The following is a 23,105-nucleotide window of genomic DNA, read 5'->3' as shown; positions in this document are numbered from 1 at the left end:
TCTGTTCCAGGGTTCAGACCATCAATCGACAGGCCTCCAAAGAAACAAAATAAAAAATGTTTTAATCTTAGAGAAAAGTTGCCTTTAAGCATTAACCAGTCACATAAATCTGGTTTTACATGGACAGAGGTCCAAGAACTGAATACTAGAAGTTAGGGAAGTCACATGGACAAGGACAAGCATATACATCAGAGAAGGGGAGGCACTGCCATGCTCTGTCTCTCCCTGTTACACACACGCGCACACACACACACGCACACAATTTTTCTCCTATAAGGGAAGTATTAGGGTGGCACCAACCACGTGGTTACCCTAGAAATGGAGAGAAAAGAGCTCTCAGTCTTAACCTCATAAAGAAAATATCAAGGCCTCTTTCCTCTTCTAAAGAGCTAAAGTTGAGTTCCAAGTCCTTGGATAAGCCTCTATCTTAGATGTGAAAGAGGTATAAGGAATTCAGATGAGCCAGTCAACAAGAAGGATCTCAGCTCCTCCTTCTGTGCTTGCAGAGCTCCACCCCGCAGCAAAAAGCAGTCCTCCCTTCTGATGTGGCTCCTGAGCTGAAGGAAAAGAGACAATTCCTTGGTCTCTGAGGGATTAAGGCCTTCATAATTAGATGGCAGCCCTTAACAACTAGAGTGCTGACTAGGGCATGGTGGGGTGCATACTCAGCTCTCATCTGTGCCATGTGATCTTCAATGACCTGTGACCTTTCCCACCATGACCACACCAAGGATTAGCAGCCCAATTCCCAAAAGCTATTGACTGCCTTCTACAGCTCTAATTGTGCAGCCTATTAATCTTGCCCAGAGCCCTCTTCCCTTTAACCCCTACCAAGATAAGGATACCTCAAAGATGTTGATCTTCAGACAGCTTATGGAGAAATTGAGGTAGAGCTGTGAGAACACAGGAATCCTGACTCCTAAATCCACCCACTAAATGAGAGTATCTCCCCCAAACTTCCCCATAGACCATAATAAGGGGTGAATATAATAGTCAACATTTACAGAAGGCACTCTATTAGGCACTCTACTATTTGATCTGGGACATATCATTTCATTCTCATAACAATCCCATGAACTAGAGTCTATTAATATCCCTTCTTTATAACATTTGTCAGATACTAAAAAGCTAGTAACAGACCCTGCATCCTTAACTATTATGCTTTCATTGCCTTTCAATCTGCATTTTCAAATTCCTAATATGTACTTAAGTCTCGAAATAATCTAATCTTTCTTTTAATAAATTCAAAATAATTTACTTAGAATTCAGAGGTCAGCAAAAATTCCCTATAAAACACTAGACACTAACTATTCTCTTCTTTTCGGTCCGATAGTCTCAATTCCAACTACACGACTGTACCATCCTACTGTGAAATCAGTCATGGAAAATATGTTAATAAAAGGGCATGGCTATGTTCCAATAAAACTTTATTACAAAACAAACAGTAGACCAGACCACACGTTGCCAACCCCTAGCTTGGATCCTCCTGTTTGACTTTGGAAGAGCTTAGTGAAGCAACTAGAGCTCACTACTTGCTCAAGGCCATCCAGTCAATTAGTGTTGCGTCATGATTAATGTCAGGTCCCCAGCCCCCAGTCTTCTGGCTCCTACTTCACACATCTCATAGAGGCATTGAGAAGATCAAACCCCCCAAATCCTGAAAGTGTGACTTAGTGGAAAGATAATGAACTGGTTATGAGTCTAGACTAGATTCTTCTACCAACACAACTATATGACCTTCAGCAGACCAGCTGTCCTCTCTGGGGGCCCAGAGGGGGAGGCATGGCTAGCTCTAGGTGACATCTGAGGCCCAGGAGCTGAGAACTATCTGACTGTGCTCTATGATTTGCCCCGCCCACCCAACACTCACTTGACTGCAGTGGTGAGGCGCAGGGGCCTGACGCCGGGCGTGGCAAAGCGCAGAGTGTTCATGTAAGCCACATGCTGCAGGGCATGGTTGAAGGTCTCCACATCATCCCCCTCCAGGGTGAGCAGGGACTGCGAGGGGTTCACGTGGACCTGGGCCCCAGACACAGACACAGCTGAGAGCAGGACCAGGAGGCAGGAGAGGAAGGGAGCAGAGGTAGAGAGGTGGGGAAGGGGAGGGGCGGGGGCATGCCAGAAAGGAGAGGGCTGGAGGAAGGGGCTATACCTTCATGCCTTTGCCCAGGCTCTCGAAATCCCTATAGTCCAGCCCCTCCCGACATGCATAGAGGCACTCGATGACCTCGCGGCTCTCCAGGCGACCTGAGCGCACGCTGAAACCAGCCAGGTAGCCGTGGAAGTAGTGGTGGATCGGCAAGGGGTCTCCTAGGGCAGGAACACAGGAGCAGGCCCAGCGGTGAGAGGAGGAAAGGGGAGGAGGGAACAAGGACAGAGGCTGAAAGAGGAAAGAGACAGCGAGAACGAGCAGAAGACTTGAAGAAGAAAATGAAGAGGAGAAATATGGAAAGAAAAGAGATGAGAGGTGAGAGAGAAGTGAAGATAAGGGGCCGGCTGGAGAAGGGAGAAAGATGAGACCAGAGACGGGATGGGGTGCGGCTCCGTGGTAGAGCTTGCCCAGCATGTGCCTGGCCTGGGTTCCATCCCCAGCACTACAAAGAAGACAGGATGAAGCTGGGGGTGGAAATAGAAGCAACAGAAATGAGAAAAGCTTCTGAGAAGGAGAGAGAGAGAAGAAAACCAGGAGGACGGGAAGGTGAGTGGAAAAACCGAAAGGAAAGAGGGAGAATGCAAGAGAGGGTATTCATAGTGACATGCAAGGAGACCAGGATGAATGTGTGTGAGCTTCACAGATGCCCAGCTCTTCCCCTCCTGCATGTCTGACTCCTGCCACCTCCTTTCTGCCATGTGAAAAGCCAGCAAGAGAAACCCTTTCCTACATTCTGTGGGCAGGAAAAAACAATCAAAATCCAGCCAAGCTACGGCTAGCTTCTTTGCTCCAAGGAGACCGGGCTTTGCTAAATTTCTCTGTGACTCTGCCCCCTGGTGGCCGTCATCAGCAACTAGACAGGCTAGATGGGACTTAGGTGGAAAAGGGAGCACAGATCAGAAAGCTAAGATGAGAACTTGCTGGCCTCCTGTTCATACACACGGAGTACCTTGGGTGGTGTCTGTGCTGTTGTCTCCTCCCTTGTCCTTCTCTTTGTTCTTCTCCTCTGAGGACAAAAAAAAAAAAAAAAAGTGACAGTGAGCTAAGGTTGTGGAGACAGATTGAAGAGAAGAATGAGAGTCTTCCTCTCATTCTCCTGCCTAATAGCACCTGCAACCTCCAAGCTGAGTCCCAACCCTTCTTGTGTCATGTCTCAATTTCAGGCCTCTGTTATAGACCATCCTCCAAATACATTGCTGAGAAAACACAGGAATCTTGGTAAGACACATATGTGTGCCTCCAAAAGAAAAAAAGGAAAGAAAGAAATGGCTTAGAAGTTAGAAGGTCGAATGCTCTGAAGGGTTACTGTCCTCCAGTGGGGGAATGGATCATCATCACTTCAAAGGAATAAAGTGAAGTTATAGAAAGAAGTTATAGAAAGAAAGATTCTAGGGACACCCAGAAGGAAATCCACCAAGTCAGAGGTGATGACTCATGAAATGGGAGTGGATATAGAGGCCAAGGTCTCCTCCAGTGGAGACCATTCAGTCACCCTGCCCAACTGCAGGGAAATGCAGGAAATGGCCTCAGCTGCAGGGTCAGGCTGCTCTCTCACTCCTGACCAGCCTATGTCCCCTCACCAACCCTAAACCACTGAGTTTTCACTGAGAAGATCAGGGAGACCTACCAGTCCAGCAGGCCCCAATCATGAGTGCAGGTTCCCTTCGTGGTGGGTGGATGAGGCCATTGTCATGGATGAGCGCAGGGTCGAAGGAGATGCCATCAGCATAGAGAGTGACTGTGGGGAATTCCAGGTTCAGAGCATAGTGGTGCCACTCATCATCGCAGACCTGGGGGAGCAGGGTGAGGGCAAGAATCTCTCAGTTACTTCCTTTTCTGGGAACTAACCTCAAGCACCACTTCATCTCCTGAGGAGGACAGTCCAACATGTTCCTAGTTCTACCAACAGGGCTGCCTTACCAGCTCAAGGAATAACATCCTTGTCCAAAATCTATCAGGCAACCAACATAGTATTGAAAATTCCACTAGTCAGGTAAATCTTTAAAACTATAGTGATGCACTGTGAGGACTCAGCGGGCCGTAGTTGGCTTTGAAGATGGAGGAAAAGGTCACACCAAAGAATGTAGGAAGCCTACAGAAACTGGAAAAGGCAGGGAAATGACTTCTCCCCTACATCCTCCAGAAAGAATGGCCCTGCTGACACTTGATTCTTAGCCCAGGGAAACCCTGTCAGATTTCTAACTCACGGAACAGTAAGATAATCAATTTGTGTTTTCTTAAGCCACTAAGGTTGTAGTAATTTGTTATAACAGCAACAATTAACTGATAAAATTCCAATGCAGTTAAATATACAAATGCAAAGAGTCAGGTGCATTGGCATCCACCTTGAGTCCCAGAAGCTGAAGCAGGAGGATCTCTCCTGAGCCCAAGAGTTCAAGGTCAGCCTGACAACACAGGGAGACCTCATCTCAAAACAAACAAAGCACTATAAACATAAAACTACGTTGTGAATAGACTTTTCTAAAAAAAAAAAAAAAAAAAAAAAAAAATATATATATATATATATATATATATACGTGTGTGTGTGTGTGTGTGTGTATGTATGTATGTGGCACTGGACTCTCTAGGGTAGTTTCTAACCCACAGAATACTGAAACCAATACTGCTGCCCTTTGCATTCTCTTCTAGTGTCAGTCAGCTGGGGATGGGGATGGCAAAGAAAGGAGCAGAGCTCTCTGCCTTATCGACCTCCAAAGTTTAGGTTCCCTCAAGGCTCACACCTAGGCCCTCTCCCCTCACTGCCTAGGATTTACCTTATCTATTCCCCATGGCTCAGATGTCATTTTATGCTGATAATTTCCAAGCCTTCATCTCCATTCCAGGGCTCTCCATTTGGATGTCTCACAGGTCTATTTTTTTTTGAAGAGGGAGGTACCAGGGATTGAACTCAGGGGCACTCGACCCCTGAGCCACATCCCCAGCCCTATTTTATATTTTATGTAGAGACAGGGTCTCACTGAGTTGCTTAGCGCTTTGCCTTTGCTGAGGCTGGCTTTGAACTTGCAATCCTCCTGCCTCCACCTGAGTTGCTGGGATTACGGATGGGCACCACTCCTCCCGGCTCACATGTCTATTAAATGTAACGTGTCGGATGAAAATCCATGCCCCTTCCACATTCCCTCGGTTTTTGCTGGGTAGAATAATGACTCTACCATCCACATGTTTGCCCAAGTGGTAGCCTAGGAGACATCTTAAACTTTCTTTTCCCTCATCCTCCACATTCCAGTCAATCAGCAGGTGCTTTGGCTCTCAGGTCCAAACAGAACTAAGAGCTGTGGGTTCCTGTGCTAGTCTCTCTATCTCCCTTGTCATATGCCAGTCAAGTCCCCAGCCCCTTTGTGGGGACTATCTGTTTACTGTCACTTATGTCTCCAGTACAGTCTTCCCACCATTGCCAAAACGATCTTGTTAAAATGTAAATCTGATCAGGTCATACTCTTCCTTTAAATCCTTCAAAAAAGGCTTCCTATCCCTCAAAGGACAAAATATAAACTAACCCCAGTGACTAAAGTCTACTGTACAACCTGATTGTTGCCCATCTCTCTAGTCTTTCCCTCTTGTTCACTGTGCCTCAGCCTCACTGGCCTTGCTTCCATGCTTGGAAAACGCCCACCTTTTTTCTGCCTCAGGGCCTTTGCATCTGCTCTTCCCACTACCGGGAACACTTACTACTCTCCTCTCAGTCAGCTAGTTCTCATCCTCTAGCATTAAACTAAAATTTCCCCTCAGCCAGGCATTCTCTGGACATTCAATCTAAGTTCCTCACCCACATCCTATCTTCCCCCACATTCTACCTCAGGTCCTTGTTAATTTTACAGTACCTATCCTAATTGATGGTTTTGTATGTCTTTTTAGATTTGTGGGTTTTGTTTGTTTGTTTTTTTAGTGCTCAGGATTAAACCCAGGGCCTCCAGCATATCAAGTACATACCCTATCACTGAGCTAACACAGCCCCATTTAGTTTTTAAAAATCTTTCTTCTCTTGGGATTGGGGTTGTAGCTCAGTGGTAGAGCACTTGCCTAGCATGTATAAGGCACTGGGTTCTATTCTTGGCACCACATATAAATAAGTAAAATAAAGGTTCATTAACAACTAAAAAACTATTTTTTAAAAAAATCTGTTTTCTCAAGGGTCTAGGGGTATAGTTTAGTGGTAGAGCACTTGCTTAGCATGCACAAGGCCTTGGGGTTCCATCCCCAGCACTGTAAAACAAAAACAAACAAACAAATCTATCTCCCCAACCAAAGTGTAAACTCCATGAAGTCAAATATTTTGTTCCATCTTCAATTCCATTATATCCCCAGTACCCAGCAGAACAACAAGAACTTAATTGACATTTAATTGATGTTTTTAATAAGTGAGAGTAAATTAAAGAAATATGGGAAGGGCAAACTAGATTATCAGCAATGTGGCAGAAAGATCAAAAAAATGGCAAATGGCAGACTTTGTTTTTAAAAGAGTGGCATGAACAGCAAAGCTTTTGCAGGTACCCTCAACTATCCAGTTTGTGAATTTTCAAAGCCCTTGTTTCTCTTCTCTCTCTTACTTTCTGCTTTTTTTTTTTTAAATTCTGTGTTTATTCAGCCACTCTACTATAGAATGCAAGAAAAATAGAAGATGGTAACTCAAATTAGTCTTTACTGGTCCTTGTGTTCAGCTTGGAGAATAAACTGAATAAAGAAAAAGCTACAACTGTTGGTTCATGAGAGGATTTAAATTTTTTGATCCACTTTTATTAATTCCCCATAATAGTGAGAATTACCATGTATAGAGTGCTTTTTAATCTGTAAAGTTCTGTCATATAATTTAACCCAACAACCACCCAGGGATATAGAATCCTTTTTTTTTAGTCATTGATAGACCTTTATTTTATTTATTACTGAGAATCAAACCCAGTGTTTCATACAGGATAGGCAAGTGCTCTTAACACTGAGCTACAACCCCAGTCCCTATAAAATATTTTTTATCTCTATGTAATAGGTTTAAAAAAAAAAAAGCCTGAATTTTAGACATACTAGCCAAAATTTCATAGCAGGCAAGTACCCCAACAGGACTCAAACCTAACCTGTGTACTTTGGAATTATTTATTTTCTTGGTTAAAACTCTTGAGAGTCAGGGACGTGTACTGCTAAGGTTCTCCTTAAGAAAGAGATGAAATAAAACAAAGGGGGAAAGATGGTCGGTCGACCTTAGTGTTAGTAGTGATTTGTTGCCTATTTCCTTTCAATCCAGGAGTTCTTACCCTAAGGTACAAGCCTTGGAGAAAGAGAACCTGGGAGTAGAATGACAGGGAACGAAAAGAAGAATGAAAGAGGGGGCACAGGCAACCCAGAATATGTGAATCCCTTCAGGGGACCCTCTTTCCCTGAATATTAGTTACATGCACCTGGCCCTCCAAGGAGCTGGGCACCAGCCTCACCTGCTCCAACTTCCACAGGAACTTGACCGGGCGCGCGCTCTCAAGCAAGGGCCAGTAGAGGAACGCAATTCTGCAACCATGGACGGTCAGCGAGTAGTGAGAGAAGCCATCCTCTGAAGTGACAGGATGGGGAGAGGGGTCAAGCACAAGGCCACAGGCAGGAACAGCAGTAGGAAGAAGATGCTGGATGCTGTTTATCCTCTCATGTGCTCTCGTTTCCCTGCTCTCTAGTGTCCTCTCTCCCCCCTCTCTTTCTCTGTCTTTGCACACACAAACACACACACATACATGCATACTCCAATGTGAGTGACAACTAGAGCTTCTCAGGCACTGGTTGCCCAAAGGAGGAACGCTGGCCAACCCCCACTGGTCCTTTGGTTAATATACACATCATGGGGGACAACCCTTTTCAGGTCAAGAGAAATGAGGTCAGAGAAGTGGCTAGAAATAAAAGAGTAGGTCAAGGCTGAGCCCTCCCTAAGGAGCTGTGCCACCACAGTTGAGGAAGAAGGGTACTTGGAGTCAGTTAGCTCTGAGAGGAGGAGAATGGCATGGGGGTAAAGAGGAAGAAATGGGCATACCATTACCCAGACTTTTCCATTGCAATGGTTCATGGGAGTAGAGATGGGGTAGTCAACTATCTGATGGGATGCAGGGGTATTGAGGCAACTACAAATGAGATTGGCAGTGGCCATGAAGAGTCTCGTTACACCAGAGCAGCAGGATCTCAACATGCCGTGTTGGGGATAAATCACAGAATTTCAGGAAATATCAAAGCTGATACTTTTATCAAAGCATGTCACAAATGAGAGAGGAAGTGACCTATTCACAGTCACACACAGGGCAGTGAAGCTAGTCTCTCACTCTCAATCCAGTGCTCTGAGGAAGGCTCACCATTCTGGACTGTGTTACACACAATGGTTTCCTCTTCCTTCTTGCCCTTGTTGGGAGTTATACCATGCTTCATCCAGAAGGACAGGGTGAAGTGGTCACTGAGGCCATCCTGGGGCCCGGAGCCCAGGCCAGCTGTGCCACCCAGAGGCACCTGCACAGCTTGAGTGCCGTTGAACCAGTAGATAAGGCTGCTGTCTTGGCTGTAGTGCACCGAGAGCCCTGCTGTCCAGTTGGCATTGGGGCCTGGCATGGGCAACAGATCCACCTCCCCAGTGGCAGCACCTGCAGGGGCCCCAGGAGGCACAAGTGTCAGAGCTAAGGGACAGCAGATAAGGGAATGGGAAGGAAGCAGGGAAAGAGGGACTGATGGGAAAAGATTTCCTGCAGCTAGTCTCACCCCCTCTTGTGGACTTTCAAAGAAAGGAAAGGATGAACCTCTCTCCTGGGAATCTCTCTCCAGTTAATTCAACCCATCCTCCACCTCTTCATCTCTCCCTACCATTGTTCCATAATGTATCTGGTGACTAGTGAAACAATTATGATCTTTGCCAAAAACATATCTACCTGCCCTTAGACCACAGAGCTAACTACATACCACAGCTCCAGGCAGATGACCAGAGGAGATATAAGGGGATTCCTAGGAAATCGACAAAGGTGCAGGATGGTTGGAAAGGGACAAGCCTGAGGAGTGTTAGGGGAGGGAGTACACGCACCACACAGTTTCCGCAGTGCCCGCTCTGAATAGTTGTCTCGGTCACAGCCCTTGGCCACATGGCTGGTCTGCAGCTCTATGGTGGCCTGAATGTTCCAGAGTGGTTCATCACAGGTCTCCAGGCGGATACCAGGGAACAAAGCCAAGCTGCCAGCACCTGGTGCATATTCAATCCTTTTGTTCCAGCCTGCATGAGTGAGACAAAGAGTGAGCAGTGGAGAGAGAAGGTAGGGCAACCTCTCCTATCCACTCCCCTCCTGCCATGTCTACTGACAGTCTCAGGTTCTTAGGAAAATGGTTTGGCAGGAGTACATGCCTGGCTGCAAATATGTCCCCCAACCCCTAACCTAGCCCCTATGGTTATTGAATGGGGCAAAAAGAGAAGCCAAGGTGAACGAAGATTCACAAAATAGGTCACAGAGCTGAGCGCCTCACCTTGCCAGCTGGGTTTACAGGTGGGCTTCACCTGGATCTCCACCTCCGCATCATCTGCCGCTCGCTTCTTCCCACAGTCATAAGCAGTCACCGTAAATTTGTAGAGCTTCTCACCACTATATTGCAACTTCTCTGTGTTCTCAATGTTCCCTGGAGCACAGGAGTGAGGGAAGACAGAGAGGGTCAGGCGCACTAGAGAAGGCCCAGGGAGGCAAGGGGAAGATTAAGGAGTTAACTGAGCAGTAAGTGGATTCATCAGCAGGAAATAGAAAGGAGCCTGAGAAAAATGGCTCCATTTGTAGGAAGGAGGGTGCAGCGAGGAACTGAGGGGCAGAAGTAGAGAACACAGTGCTGGATTGTCCTGAGGAATGTGGTGCACAGGCCTGGCCAGCTGAGGCACAGGGAATGTGGACTCACCATCATTGTCAATGAGGAAGGGGGTGTTGGGCGTGAGGATCTCATAGTAGCAGATCTGGCTGTACTGGGGAGAGCAGTCACCATCGATGGCTTCCACCCGCAGGATGCGATCATACAGCTTCCCCTCTGTCACTGCAGCACGGTACAGCCGCTCCACAAACACGGGGGCAAACTCATTCACATCGTTGACCCGCACATGCACAGTGGCCCTGCAAGCACCAGAATGGGAGGAGGAACAAGGAAGTGTTAGCGAGTTTCTATACACCGAGCAAGGTGCAAGCAGAATTCCACATGGGAATGGGAGCTGGAGGAGCCAACCTATCTCTAAGACTGCTCACCCCCACCCCACAGAGCACTGGGCTATGCCAAATTCATGCCAGAGACAGGGCAACACAAGGACGAGGGCCCAAGGAAAAGGTAGTTGAAGTGAGGGATAAGGAACAATCTGCAGGGGACACCAAGAGCTGATATGGAGGACTTCTGTACAGAATGCTATTGGTTTGGTTGCCATGACCAGAGGTGGCACAAACCCAGCAGGTCCTTCCTTCAAAGGTCAGATCCAATGGGATAATCAAAACACAGTAAAAGCCAAACTAAAACCAGCCATAAGAAGGGAAGTGGCATTTGTACAAGTCATAAGTCAGCTGGGTGCAGTGGAGCACGCCTGTAATCCCAGGGACTCGGGAGGCTGAGGCAGAAGGATCACAAGTTCAAGGTCATGCTCTCAACAACTTAACAAGACCCTCAGCAACTTAGTGAGACCCTGTTTCAACAAATAAAAGGGACTCAGCGTTAAAACACCCCTGGGTTCAACCCTTGGTACCAAAAACTAGAAATAAAAAAACAAAAACCATTAAGTCGTAAGTCACCCGACACATCTGCATAGTACCCGTGAGCCATGGGCTGCCTTCCCGCATGTGAATGAATGTGCGTGTCAGCTGTGGACCCTCTCCACTCATGCTCTTACTCAGGCAAGCAGTGCTAGGTCTAGGTCCTACATGCTGAGCCCTGACCCTCCTCAGGTTCCAGACCCAGAGGAAAAGGTCCTGTCTCTAAATGGGAAACTGAGTCACAAAAGAGCATTTATCTCTAATGCTTCATAGTGGCCTAGGAATCCTGACTACTGATCTTTCTCCTCTTCTCAAATGGAAAGTGAACTGGATGTAGGTATCTGGGACGCAAATCTCTTATGATTTAAGTACCCCCTTCCCCACCGCTCACCTAGAGCTGTGTGTTATAAATTGTGTGCACGGCACACACTGCAAAAAGACTAGAGGAGGCAGTTGAAAGGGATCTGAATGTGTTCTGAATGTGTTCATCCTCTTCCTCCTTGTTGTCTTCCCCATCACCTCACCTCCCACATACTAGGCCCTTACACAAACCATCTCTAATCTTCACAGAAACTCTCCATTTTACAGATAAGGAAAAGCAGGTCCAGAAAAGCTAAATTGTCCAAGCTCATAAGAGGGAATAGAAGAATTTGATCCCAGTGAACTCTGCTATGATGAAGGTCCTTAAACCCTATTAACAATGGTGGTAGGGTGGATTTTCAATGACACATGGACAGAGGGTGGTAAGGGACTTGGGGTGGGGGCGTACACAGTACATGGGGCAGGGGAAAGGCTTTCCTCACTTGTGGGACTTCTTGGTGTTGGCCCCGTCAGGACCCTCGCCACAGTCATAGGCTTGGATGGTGAAGGTATGCTCCTTCTGGGCCTCACAGTCCACCGGCTCCTTGGCCCGAATCAGCCCTTCTCCGGTCGCCTTGTCCAGGATCACAGCCTCAAATGGCACCCCAGACCCATGGAGCCGGAAGCCACAGATCTCACCTGGCCAAGTGGGGAAGAGAAGGGGTGAGGCTCCTGCAATACCTGGTACTTCTCCTTCCCCACCCTCATCCTCCCCGCCTGAGACACACTGACACTGACACATCAGGTGGGTCCAGTAATGTCTGTCCTCCCAAACCCCTGGGAAAGTATCAACAATCAAATATACAGCTCCAACCCCAGCTTTTCCAAACAGCAGCCTCTCAGAGCCACCAGGCCTGAGTTCTGGCAAAATTGGAATGTGTTTAACCCCTGCCTGCCCATGACCCACTGTCGCACCCTTTGCTCAATCTCCTTGTTCAGTGGAGCCCATGCCCCTCCTTGAGTCCACTTCCACCTTCCCCAGGACTCTTCCCCACTTTCTCATTGCTCCCACTCCCAGGATCTTCCCTACCTCCCTCGTGCTCTGATCTCCCACCCACTTTTTCTCTGTTCTGCCCCTGCCTTGCCACCCCCAGCCCCAATTACCTGCATAGCGCAGGGGGGCATCCTTATCCAAGGCAAAAAGTGGTGGGTTCAGCAGGACAGTGTTGTCATTCTCCATGACAATGCCCTGGTACTCCGCCTCGATCCATGGCTTGTGCTTGTTGGCTGGCCCCACCCCAGGGAGAGGAGAGGAAGCACCTGTGAGCAGGACCACCACTCCCACCTGAACCCCTACCCACCCAGCAACTCATACCCCAGCATCATCCACCCTTTCCTCTCCCTGCTGAAGCACCTTACAAAAGGGAGGACTGAAGACAAGAAATCAACTACAGAAGTCAGAAGGTCTGTGGGAGATCAGAGCCTTCTCCCAAGGTAGGATAGACTGTTTCCATGGCAACTGCCTGCCCTAGGGGGAAGGGGACCCACCATCTCCCCTGGGAACCATAGTTAGAGATGGAGAATCTTCTTTAGGGACCTCCTAGGTTTAGAGGAGTGGAGACTGGGGACTCAGGAAGCAGTAGTGAGCCCTCAGAAGGCCCTGAGAAAGGGAAGGGATAAGGTACAGGCAAAGTTAAGACTGAGGAGAAAATCTAGAAGTTTCTTGAGATTCAGATTGTTTATCCTCCCACCCACCCCCAACCCCAAACCTCATTTAAATACTGATCCCTCCATTCTGCACTTTTCCCAATCAGACCCCAACCTCAGGCCACTCTCCCAGAGCAGAGGAAGAGAAGAAAGAAGAGAAGATATATAGGACAGAGGGAGGGGGACAGAGAGGGGCAGGGATGGAGCAGAGGAATCAGTGCCAAATGACTGGACCCAGCAGAGCCAACATCCTAAGGGATTATAGAGCTGGCCTAGAAACATGCCAAATCCCCTCCCTGTTTCCCATCCCCGCACCCAAGAGAACATTCACAACCAGCACATATCTATGTCCTTTATAAGGCCTCCAAACCCCACACTCCCTCGACCCTACTTTTTCTTGCTGTGCTAGGGATCAAACCCAGGGCCTTGTTCTTCCTAGGCAAACACTCTACCACTGAGCTACATCCCTAGCCCAGGTTTAATACTAATTAATACAGACCCATGATTTAATACCAATTCTTGTGTACCCCAGCCCTCTCCTTTTCATCCACCAGCCAATTCAGGATAAATGTAGGACTCAGTCAGACTCACTTCTTCCCATCTCCTACCAGACTCAGCTGAAATCACATCTCCTTCGCAGGACTAGTCTCCCATGACCTGGCGAGGAGCTGGGGGAAACTGAAGCATGTTCCTTGAGCTCAGCATGTTCCCTTCCCCCTCTGTTTCACCCCCCAAACCCCAACCTCCACAGCTTGTTCTATCTAATCCCATCACGCCAATACCCAAGATTTAAAAGCCCATTCATGATGGCACATCAGCTAGACACATGTGGGGAAGGATGTATCATCTGAGGGAAACTGAGTCACTAAAGGGAACCTCACCCACAGTAACATGAGGTGAGCAAGAAATCCTGATTTCCACTCTCTCCTCCAACTACACTCCAATGCACTTCCTGGTACCTGAATGCCTGCCCCTTTCTTGCTGAGAACCACCATAACCCCCTTCCCTAATGACTGAGGAGAAAGCCACAAGATGGTGTACTGAAGGCCGCACAGGAAGTGGAAGAAAGCTCAGGAGCCAGGCTAAGGTCCTGAGGAGACAAGAGAGCAGATAGAAGGGCTGAGGCGTGGCAAGGGCAGGGCTGGGAGCCCTCTCCAGACCTCACCCCTCCTGGTCCCTGAGCCTGTTCCCCTGTTGCTCTCCTCTTGGTCACCTACCATCTCCCTTTCACTCCCTCTTAGGTTCTCTGACTCTTCTTTGGCTCTGTGCCCCTCTCTTCTCACTTTTCTTTCTGATTTTCCTTTCATTCCTCCCTTTCTTCTGCCTCTATCTTTACCCTTTGCCATCCCCTTCTTATCCTCTTCCCACATCTCACCTCCCTCTCCTCCATCTCAGCTTTCCTTCTCACCACTCACTTGGCACCCCCACACACCCACTTCTGCCCTTCCCTGCCTTTCTCCTTCCCTTCCACTTACCTGAACCCTCTGTCCCAATGGCTCCCTCCCAACCTCCCTCCCCATCCCTCTGACAGCCTCACCCAGCTGAATTTATCTGCTATCTGCCAGAGAGGGCAGCTCTGGTAACCCACAGCCCAGCGGATGCAGGCATAGGGTATGGATGCAGAGGAACACGCAAAAACATACGTGCTCCGAATTACTGAGCTGCAACCAACAGTTTCTCCCCAGGATGGGATGGAGAAGAACCAGATGGATCTGCCACACACCCTTACCGTGTGCACACCCAGTGGGAAAGGAGAACCATTGAGTTCCGCATACCACCCCTCAGGCAAAGTCTTCTGAGACCTGAGATATCTACTAGCATGGAGAAATTGTGGGAGAGGAGAGAAGCAAGAGACCCCCCAGACAGGAATGGTAACCAAATGGGAGAATGACTGGCAAGAGAAGCACATGGGTAGAGATGGGTTGGAGAGGAAGATGTGTTGCCTTGGGAAGTGAGAAAGAAGGGAAAGGAAACAGGTCTGAGAAAATAGATAAGAATAGAAATAGGCATGGTCAGAGAGGAAGGGACACCTGTCAGGTGCCAGAGTCTCAACACCTCCTTCCCACCCCACCCCCACATTACTCTGCTTGATGCCTTCATTCAGAGCCCCCACCCCCACCTCACTCACCTTTGTTCCCAGAGCTGGGTGGGAGCAGAAAGGCCAGCAAGAGGGGCAGTAGCAGGAAGGTCATGGTGCGGGTGTGGGGCAGGGCCAGGCCAGGCGATCGCAGTCCCCTGGGAGCCTAAGCCTACTAATTCCACCTCAGAGGAGAGATGCCCGGGCTCTCCAACGAGGGGAGGGCAGCAGGCAGTGACAGGAAGGAGCCTGCCGCCCACGTTAGTCCATAAAGCACACCCTGGCAGACCCCAGTCTCAGTGGCTGAGATGGGGGACTTGCAGTCGCTTCTTCTCTTCCCTCTTGAGCCCAGCGTCCTCACTCTCACTCCCACCCCATCCCCGCTACTGCAGGATGACGTCAGCACAGCCAGGCAAGGATTGATGAGGCTGCTGGCCAATCGAGTGACTGGGGGTGCCAGGTGCTGCAGGGGGGGGAGGGAACCAATAGGACTGAGGGGCAGGGGTGGGAGAATGTGTTAGGGCTTTTTCCCCCCGACTGCAATTTGGGGGAGCAGAAGAACTGCGGGGGCTGGGGAGGAAGCTGGAAAGCCATAGAGGGGATGGGAGATAAGAGGGACATTAGGAGGAAGGAAAAGCTAGAAGCCAGGGATGGGAAAGGGAGGCATCAACTGAGACCTGAGGGTGGCCAGGAGGGGCGGTACACGTCACCACACCCCCAACTCTGCATTAACCTCTTTTCACAGCCCTTTCCATCAGCAAGTCCCTGCTGTGTGCCTTCTGGGAACTGCTAAGTAAAACCTTCAGTCTGAACATAAGAAAACCTAGCATTTTAGGTCCCAGCCCAGGTCTCTGAGGAAACCATAGGAGAGTCAGCAAGGCAATGCAAAGCTCCCTGGGACTAGAGGAAGAGTGAGATGTTTGTTCACTGTCTTCCAACACTCACACCCCTGTTGGGACAGTTCACCAGTGGCTTTTTTTGCTGCCTACTCTACCTCCAAATTCCCCACCTTAAACTATGATAGAACAGCCCAGTGGATTCTGAAGCCAGGGAATTTGGCAGGTTTGAGAGGGAAATGTGCAGCTGGGGGTGGCACACACAATAATTCAGGGGTCCTCCACACCACTATGGGAATACATCTGGTAAAAATGGGCTTTTGAAGGGCTGGGGGCAATGGTATCATTGGCAACTCAAGACAGAAATCTTGGGTCTTAAGCCAAAGAAGATAAATTTCTCCTGAAAAATCAGACAGATCTCTCCCTCACCTGCTCCAGACCTTGAGTTCAATACCCACCAGGATGCTGATAACCAGTTTCTCTGCCACTTTCTGTCCAACCCTATAGGTCCGAGATCCTAGAATGCCAGTTTGGGTCCCAGTTCAGCCAATTGTCTGAGGGAGCTGTGAGGCTAGGGCTCCAGGACTTTCTTCATTGTGGCTCCTAGCCAGTTGGTTGTCTCCCTTCCTCCTCCCCTCCTACCTTTCAATATCCCTGACTCAGTCCCAGGATCTCAGGATACTCCTAGAACTAATTTATCCCTATCTGACACAGTCAGGGCAGCCATAACTGCCTCTGAGGGAGGCTGCCCCCTCAGGGCTCTGGGAGGGTTCTGAAGCCTGCTAGAAACTGAGTGGAAGCCAAAACTGACCTTTGGAAAGACTCAAGTTTTAGATGATGGACAGTCCCAAATCCTGCCCCAAGTTCCTTCCTCAGGAAAAGCTGAGGTCAGGTTCAATTTTGCCAAGTCCCAGGCTTTCCATCAAGCTGTAGGCACCAGCCCCCAACTCATCATGAGGAAGGAATACAGCCCAGCAGAGACTCTTATTGCAAAAGGACCCAGCCCTATAAAAACCCTGGCCAGGGGACCTTTCCACCCTCCTGTGTGTACACACATCGAGAACTAACCAGCATCTGTCAGTACTCTCTTCCTCTTCACTCTGTCTCCTGTTTCTTCTGAAATCTTGATCTCCATCCTGACCAGCAGAACTATGCCTCCCAACCTCACTGGCTACTACCGCTTTGTCTCCCAGAAGAACTTGGAGGATTACCTGCAGGCCCTAAGTAATGACCTCACCCTCCCATACCTCTTTCACTTCCCTTTCCTTTCCCTTACCACCTCTAGGTCCCCCTGAGAAGGGGGCACCCTGGGGTCCAACATTGTGGAAAGGCTGTATCAACTGGCAGCCTACTTGAGATTCCAACAGTGGGTGGGTAAATCCTCAGTGCCAGACTCAACTAAAGGAGTGCTCAAAGCCACAGGGCCTGGGAGCTGCTACAGGCAGAGGAGTGCCTGGCTGGGTGGCAGGTACTTTGCTAAGACTTAACCCCTGCAGACATCAACGTGGCCCTGCGGAAGATAGTGCTGCTGCTCAAACCAGACAAGGAGATTGACCATCAGGGTGACCACATGGTAGTGAAGACGCTCAGCACCTTCCGCAACTATATTATGGAATTTGAGGTGGGAGTTGAGTTTGAGGAGGACTTAAGGATCGTGGATGGACGAAAATGCCAGGTACTTTCTCTTGGGCTAATGGGGGAGAAGGAGGACAAGCAGGTGCCTCTTAACAATGTGGGCCAAAACAACGGGTCTTCTCCCAGCCGCCAGAGCCAGGGAAAATGACCATCGCAGCAGGCCACAGGGTCCCAGGACACCAGGCTCTGTGACTAGCAGATTCTAGTACTCCCCCGATTCCTTCCTTCTTCTGCTCCCTCTTATCATTAGCCAAAGGACAAAAAAAAAACAGGCCCAGGAAGCCAATGAGCAAACATTTGCTCATTCCCTATCCCATGACACTGTGGGTCACCTCAGTCTCTTTTCTATTTTCTTTTTTTAATATTTTTTAAGATGTCGATAGACCTTTATTTTATTCATTTATCTATATGTGGTGCTGAGAATCGAACTCAGTACCTCACACATGCTAGGCAAGCACTTTACCACTGAGCCACAACCCCAGCCCAGAATGCATATTCTTTTTTTTTTTTTTTTTTCTTTTCTTTTCTGCTGTGCTGGGGATTGAATCCAGGGCCTTGTGCTTGACAGGCAAGCACTCTATGAACTGAGCTACATCCCCAGCCTCAGTCTCTTTTCTATAACCCTAGTCTTCTATTGTTTTTCTCTACTTCTTCCAGACTCCTTCTTGGTCCCCTTTGCAAACAATAGTTCCCCTATTTATCTCCTAAACTGGGCTTTTCCTCCCATTGTTTTATTCTTGACCTTCTCTCTCTCTTACCTGTGCACCATCCATGGGCGAAATCATCTACACCCAAGCTTTCTGCTACTGCAAACTGTCCTCGACATTCATCTCCAGCCAGAGCCATCTCCTGAAATCCAGGGCAATGTTTTTAACCGCCTGCAAAATATTTCCATTTGTGTGCCTCAAGGTCAAACTCGAATTCATTATCTTCCTACCCAAACCTACTCACTCCACTTTTTTATATTTACTGTCTTTGTTAATGGCAATAACCAGTCAGACCGGGAGACCCAGTGATGTTTCTTATTTCCTTATCCCTCTACCCCCAAAACACACAGCTTCCACATCAAGAAGTCTTTACAACTTTTATGCACTGTCCAGTAAAGTAGCTACTAATTACATATGACTTCTGCACACTTGACATTGAGCTAGTCCAAGTAGAATTATGCCATGTGTGCAAAATACACACTGGATTTTAAAACAATATCCAAAATATATATAGAGAGAGAGAGGGAGAGAGAGAAAGATATAGATAGGTAGATAGAAATATAGAATATAGATATTATTACAAATATATTATTTTATATGTATATGTATTTTTTCTTTTTTTTTTTTTTTTTTTTTTTTTTGTACCAGGAATTGAACACAGGGGCACTTAGTCACTGAGCCACATCCCCAACCCTTTTTTATATTTTATTTAGAAACATGGTCTTCCTAAGTTACTTTAGGCCTTGCTAAGTTGCTGAGGTTGCCTTTGAAGTTCTGATCCTCCTGCCTCAGTCTCCTGATTTGCTGGAATTATAGGCATGCACCACCACACCCTGCTTCAGAATTTTTAAATATTGATAACATGATGAAATTATAACATTCTGAACATTTTAGAGTAAATAAAATATATTATTAAATTTAAGTTAGCTGGGTATGGCTGTGTACTCCTGCAATTCTGAGCATACCTACTCGAGAGGTTGAGGCAGATGGGTCACAAATTCAAGGCCAGCCTGGGCACCTTAGCAAGACCCCGTCTCAAAGTAAAACAAAAAGGCCTGGAGGTGTAGCTCAGTGGTAAATCACTAGACTTGCATGCCTGAGGCCCCATTTCATGCAAAAATAATTAATTAATTAAGTTTTTCAAATAAGGCTCCTATAATTGTTTTGTAAATGTGGCATTTTATTTCTATTGTACATCACATCATTTTATTCTGTTGGTCAGTCAGTAGTATCCAAAGGACAAAGTTTCCATTCTTTATCACACCCTCCCCAGTTTCACCCCTAGTTATCCTCCTCCTCCCCTGCACTCCCGCAAAGGTCCCTGTAGACAACTGTGGGCCCCCCTTGGAGGCTTTCAGGAATGGAGGGGGTAGAGTTCTGCTAAATCAGAGCATCTGTCTCAGAATGAAGGGGCTGGAGAACACGGTAAGCTGAGAAGTCTTTGGAGTGTCCTTTATTTCTGCCTTCCCTATAGACCATAGTAACCTGGGAGGAGGAGCATCTGGTGTGTGTGCAGAAAGGGGAGGTCCCCAACCGGGGCTGGAGACACTGGCTGGAGGGAGAGAAGTTGCATCTGGTAAGTTGGGTGAGGGCTGGGAGAGGGACCTCCAGCAAGGATGCATCCCCTTGCCCCAAACCAGAAAGTCTACTCCTCTGCCCCCACCCACCCTCACTGCCAGCTCCAAGGAAGTAGTGGGGGAGCACTTGCAAGAGTAGGCAGAGGAAGACACAGAGTGGGTCCTGGCTAAAAATCAGATGAACACCCACAAATCATAACTGGAGAGATTTCACATCCCCTGACCCAGCGACCTTCCTTCCTCTGGGTTGAAAAGTTGAGAATTTGGAACAATGATACAATTCCCCATATATCAAATACTTTAGCTGCTGTATCCTGAGGGATTAAACGAGGTCAGGGACTTGGAGAAAGGAGTTCCGGCTAGTGAGAACCCTCCTCTCTGTTCTCCTTTACCCCCAGGAACTGACTGCCAGGGATGCGGTATGCAAGCAGGTCTTCAGGAAGGTCAGATAGCCCGAGGGGAGCCAAGGCCCCTCCAGACAGTGCCAATCCAGGCCCCTCTTGTTTGTGCCCCTTTCAAACCCAGGTCAAGTTTGTGCCAGGTCAGCATTTCCATCTCAGTCACTATTCTCCCTGTGGGTCCCTCCTCAACCCTCCCCATGTTAATCGGTAACCTGCAGCCCCCAGGTCAAAGTCCTTTCTCTCACACACTCCACTGCCCAATAATGGCCCTACTTCCAGTTCAAGGTCTGGCCTCCTGGATGGCAGAAGAAGGCAAAGGGGAAAGGACCCTTGAGAGTAACTAATCTACATTCTATAGTTAATTTGGCCTCTTATTTTCCATCTAAGAAATAAACTATGGGCATTTGAGTGTTCTTGAAAATTCTGTCCTGCTGAATCTTTTGGAAAACTGTGACTGGTTCAAGTGTTTAAATGGACTCTACTGTTAGAGACTTCTTGTTCGTTTCTTGGTCTTTATTCTCAAGAAAGCCTCATGTACTCAACAGAACCTGGTCAGAGACATGGCCTCAACCACACAGGGTCTCACAGATCCACCTTACTGACATCTGAAGCCATCCTGGCCATTTTGTACTTCCATCAAGCATGTTAGGGAAAAGGGATGGGGCTGGGTGAGACTTTTGTCCAGTGCCAGGGAAACTGGGAGCTTCCAAATAGTGCCCTGGCCTCTGTGTCTACTTTGGGAAAGACAGGCAGCAAAAAGAACAGAAAAGACTGAAAAGGGAAGCAGATGGAAGATGCAAGGCCAAGGGATAAACAGATAAGGAGCATGCAGGTGTGCAAGCAACAGTAGCAGAAGTAGCTGGAGAGACTTCTGTTTGAAGACCAGCAAAGCTGGAGACAGAGGATAAAGGGAGAGAGCTGAGGACAGCACAGCCCCTCCCCTGGGGTCCCAAACCAACTGACTTGGGAGACTGCCCAGAGGGTGGAGCTGGTTAAGGGTCAGGGCCAGCTCAAGCTTCAGCTTCCCAATGCCTCCAGGGGCCTTGGTTCTTTCAGAATAAAAGTCCTGTGGAGCAAGTGTCAAAGGGCTCAATGTGTGGGTGGGAACAGAGCCTGGAGGAGGGGTGGAAAGTGGAAAGTCCCTGGCCCTTGCCAGATGCACACCCAGAGGAGGTGGGTCTCCTCTTCCTGCAATGGCTGAGCCCCCTACATATACAAGAATTACTGGGACTCTGAAAGGAGGCCTATGCTACTAACCCTACCACATACCCTGGAGTGAATTTGGAAAAGAACTGAGTTGGACTAAATAGCATATTCCCTGCCCAGTCTCTCCACAGATGTCCCCAGCAAAGTGGGGAATGCAAAATCCTTTTCATTACAAAGCCACCCAGCAGAAGCTCTGAAGGCTACTAGATCCTACCCATCCTTTCCCAAAGCACAGGAAGATGCTCTATGTGTCTGGCCACCAGACCCTGAGGCCAGGGTATAGCAATGCTGCAAGACCCCAACCTCACAGAATAGGCAGGGCACAGAATAGGCAGCCTGTAGGCCCTCCTCTGTCCTCAGATCTCATCCAGCAGGATGGACTTGGACCAGCTCTTTGGGTACGTGTGCACATTGCTCAAGTCACAGGGTCTTCTAAGTGTCCTGGTTCTCTGAGTTCACAGTGCATGTCCAAGCCTCTCCCTACAGGACTGTCCTTGATGTTCCCGTTCAGTGTTCCTCAGTGCATGCAGTCTTGCTAGAGGTCCTGACTCAGGAGCTATAGGCCTCCAGGTGGCTAAAATGGTCTCAGTTCCTTAAAACTGCTCCCTGCCAAACAAGAACACTGCAGGTCCCCTTCCTCATTCAACCACGTCCCTCCAGGAGCCAGAATCCAATGGAGGTCCCCAAAGGAACACAAGCAGTCTGGGGTTGCTGAGTAACTTCAGTCACCTCCAAGCCAACAGGAGCCAGGCCTGCTGAGACTATGGGAAGCAGGAGCTGCTGTTTCCCCTGTGGACAGCAGGGGGCACTACTCACTGCAACAGAAGTCACATCCTTCAAATTGAACCTCCTCCTCTATCACCTTCTTGGATATTCAACTCCCCACTCCTGTCCCCACACACGCCAATTCCCAACCCACAAAATCACCCTCACAAGGCCCTATCTCTTACTCAGATCAAATTCTATTCAGCCTCAGAGCAAAGAGACTCCAGAGAACCAACACATGGGTGAAGAAAAGGCAAGGAAGGGTGCAGGGGCCTCACATGGAGTGGGTCTCACTCCAAGGCCTTCCTGGAGCACATGAAACTGTGAAGTTGACTTTGTTGACCACAGTCTTAGACCCTAGGGATATGAATAGGAATCCAAAATGTTTATTTCCATATAAGATGGAACAACTGCATTCTCCTAAGATAGGTCCCTATCTCATTTCCACTCCACCAGACCCTGAAGCCAGATTACAGCAATGCTGCAAGACCCCAACCTCACAGAATAGGTAGGGCCCAGAATAGGCAGCCTGTAGGCCCTCCCCTGTCCTCAGATCTCATCCAGCAGGATGGACTTGGACCAGCTCTTTGGGTACGTGTGTTTTTCACTGAACACCCACCCCCACTAGAAGCCACTTAGGTCCCAGGGGAATGAGATGGAGCTGACCTTCCACATCACCCTTCTAGCAAGGGGGACCTGCCTTTCTCAAGGGCTTCCAGGCCCACTATCTAGCTGGAGGTGAGACTCCTGCCTCCCCTCTACCCTTGTTTTTACTCCGGCCACTGGAGAGAGGGGACAGTGCTCTGGGTCTCGAAAATAGTCAAGCCATCTGGTCACAGATAAATTACTTACTTCAGAGCCTCTAAAATCGCATCCAAAACTGATGAGGTGAACAGGTTTTGGTGTCAAACTATTGTTACCAAAAGTTCGGTCCTTGTCCCACATGCCAATTCATGCCCATTTAACAATGAGGACACAGTTTTAAGAAAAAGGCAAAAGAAGTTTTAGTACTT

At 48.3% G+C, this 23,105-nt stretch overlaps 2 protein-coding genes across 2 annotated transcripts in view; one reads left to right on the top strand and one right to left on the bottom strand.

The window, feature by feature from the left end:
• CLSTN3 (calsyntenin 3) overlaps nucleotides 1-15,360 on the bottom strand; it is a 30,239-nt gene extending 14,879 nt beyond the window's left edge. Inside the window, exons 1-12 of the mRNA XM_079140385.1 lie at nucleotides 15,017-15,360; nucleotides 12,346-12,468; nucleotides 11,685-11,880; nucleotides 10,052-10,260; nucleotides 9,635-9,784; nucleotides 9,201-9,386; nucleotides 8,488-8,769; nucleotides 7,594-7,706; nucleotides 3,780-3,942; nucleotides 3,102-3,158; nucleotides 2,153-2,310; nucleotides 1,871-2,019 (exon numbers count right to left, since the gene is read on the bottom strand). Coding sequence (XP_078996511.1) covers nucleotides 1,871-2,019; nucleotides 2,153-2,310; nucleotides 3,102-3,158; nucleotides 3,780-3,942; nucleotides 7,594-7,706; nucleotides 8,488-8,769; nucleotides 9,201-9,386; nucleotides 9,635-9,784; nucleotides 10,052-10,260; nucleotides 11,685-11,880; nucleotides 12,346-12,468; nucleotides 15,017-15,080 — 1,850 coding nt within the window. The 5' untranslated portion in view covers nucleotides 15,081-15,360. The remainder of the gene's footprint in view (nucleotides 1-1,870; nucleotides 2,020-2,152; nucleotides 2,311-3,101; nucleotides 3,159-3,779; nucleotides 3,943-7,593; nucleotides 7,707-8,487; nucleotides 8,770-9,200; nucleotides 9,387-9,634; nucleotides 9,785-10,051; nucleotides 10,261-11,684; nucleotides 11,881-12,345; nucleotides 12,469-15,016) is intronic.
• Nucleotides 15,361-16,846: 1,486 nt separating this feature from the next.
• RBP5 (retinol binding protein 5) lies at nucleotides 16,847-20,545 on the top strand. The gene is made up of 4 exons (XM_079140389.1): nucleotides 16,847-17,025; nucleotides 17,298-17,476; nucleotides 19,618-19,719; nucleotides 20,119-20,545. Exons 1-4 carry the CDS (start codon nucleotides 16,953-16,955, stop codon nucleotides 20,170-20,172), a joined length of 408 nt encoding a protein of 135 aa, XP_078996515.1. The 5' UTR covers nucleotides 16,847-16,952; the 3' UTR covers nucleotides 20,173-20,545.
• Nucleotides 20,546-23,105: the final 2,560 nt, after the last annotated feature.

The sequence above is a fragment of the Sciurus vulgaris genome (genome assembly GCF_902686455.1).
Source record: "Sciurus vulgaris genome assembly, chromosome: 5".
Taxonomy (NCBI): domain Eukaryota; kingdom Metazoa; phylum Chordata; class Mammalia; order Rodentia; family Sciuridae; genus Sciurus; species Sciurus vulgaris.
Note: the sequence above shows the minus strand (reverse complement) of the source record. Positions and strands in the feature narration are given on the sequence as shown.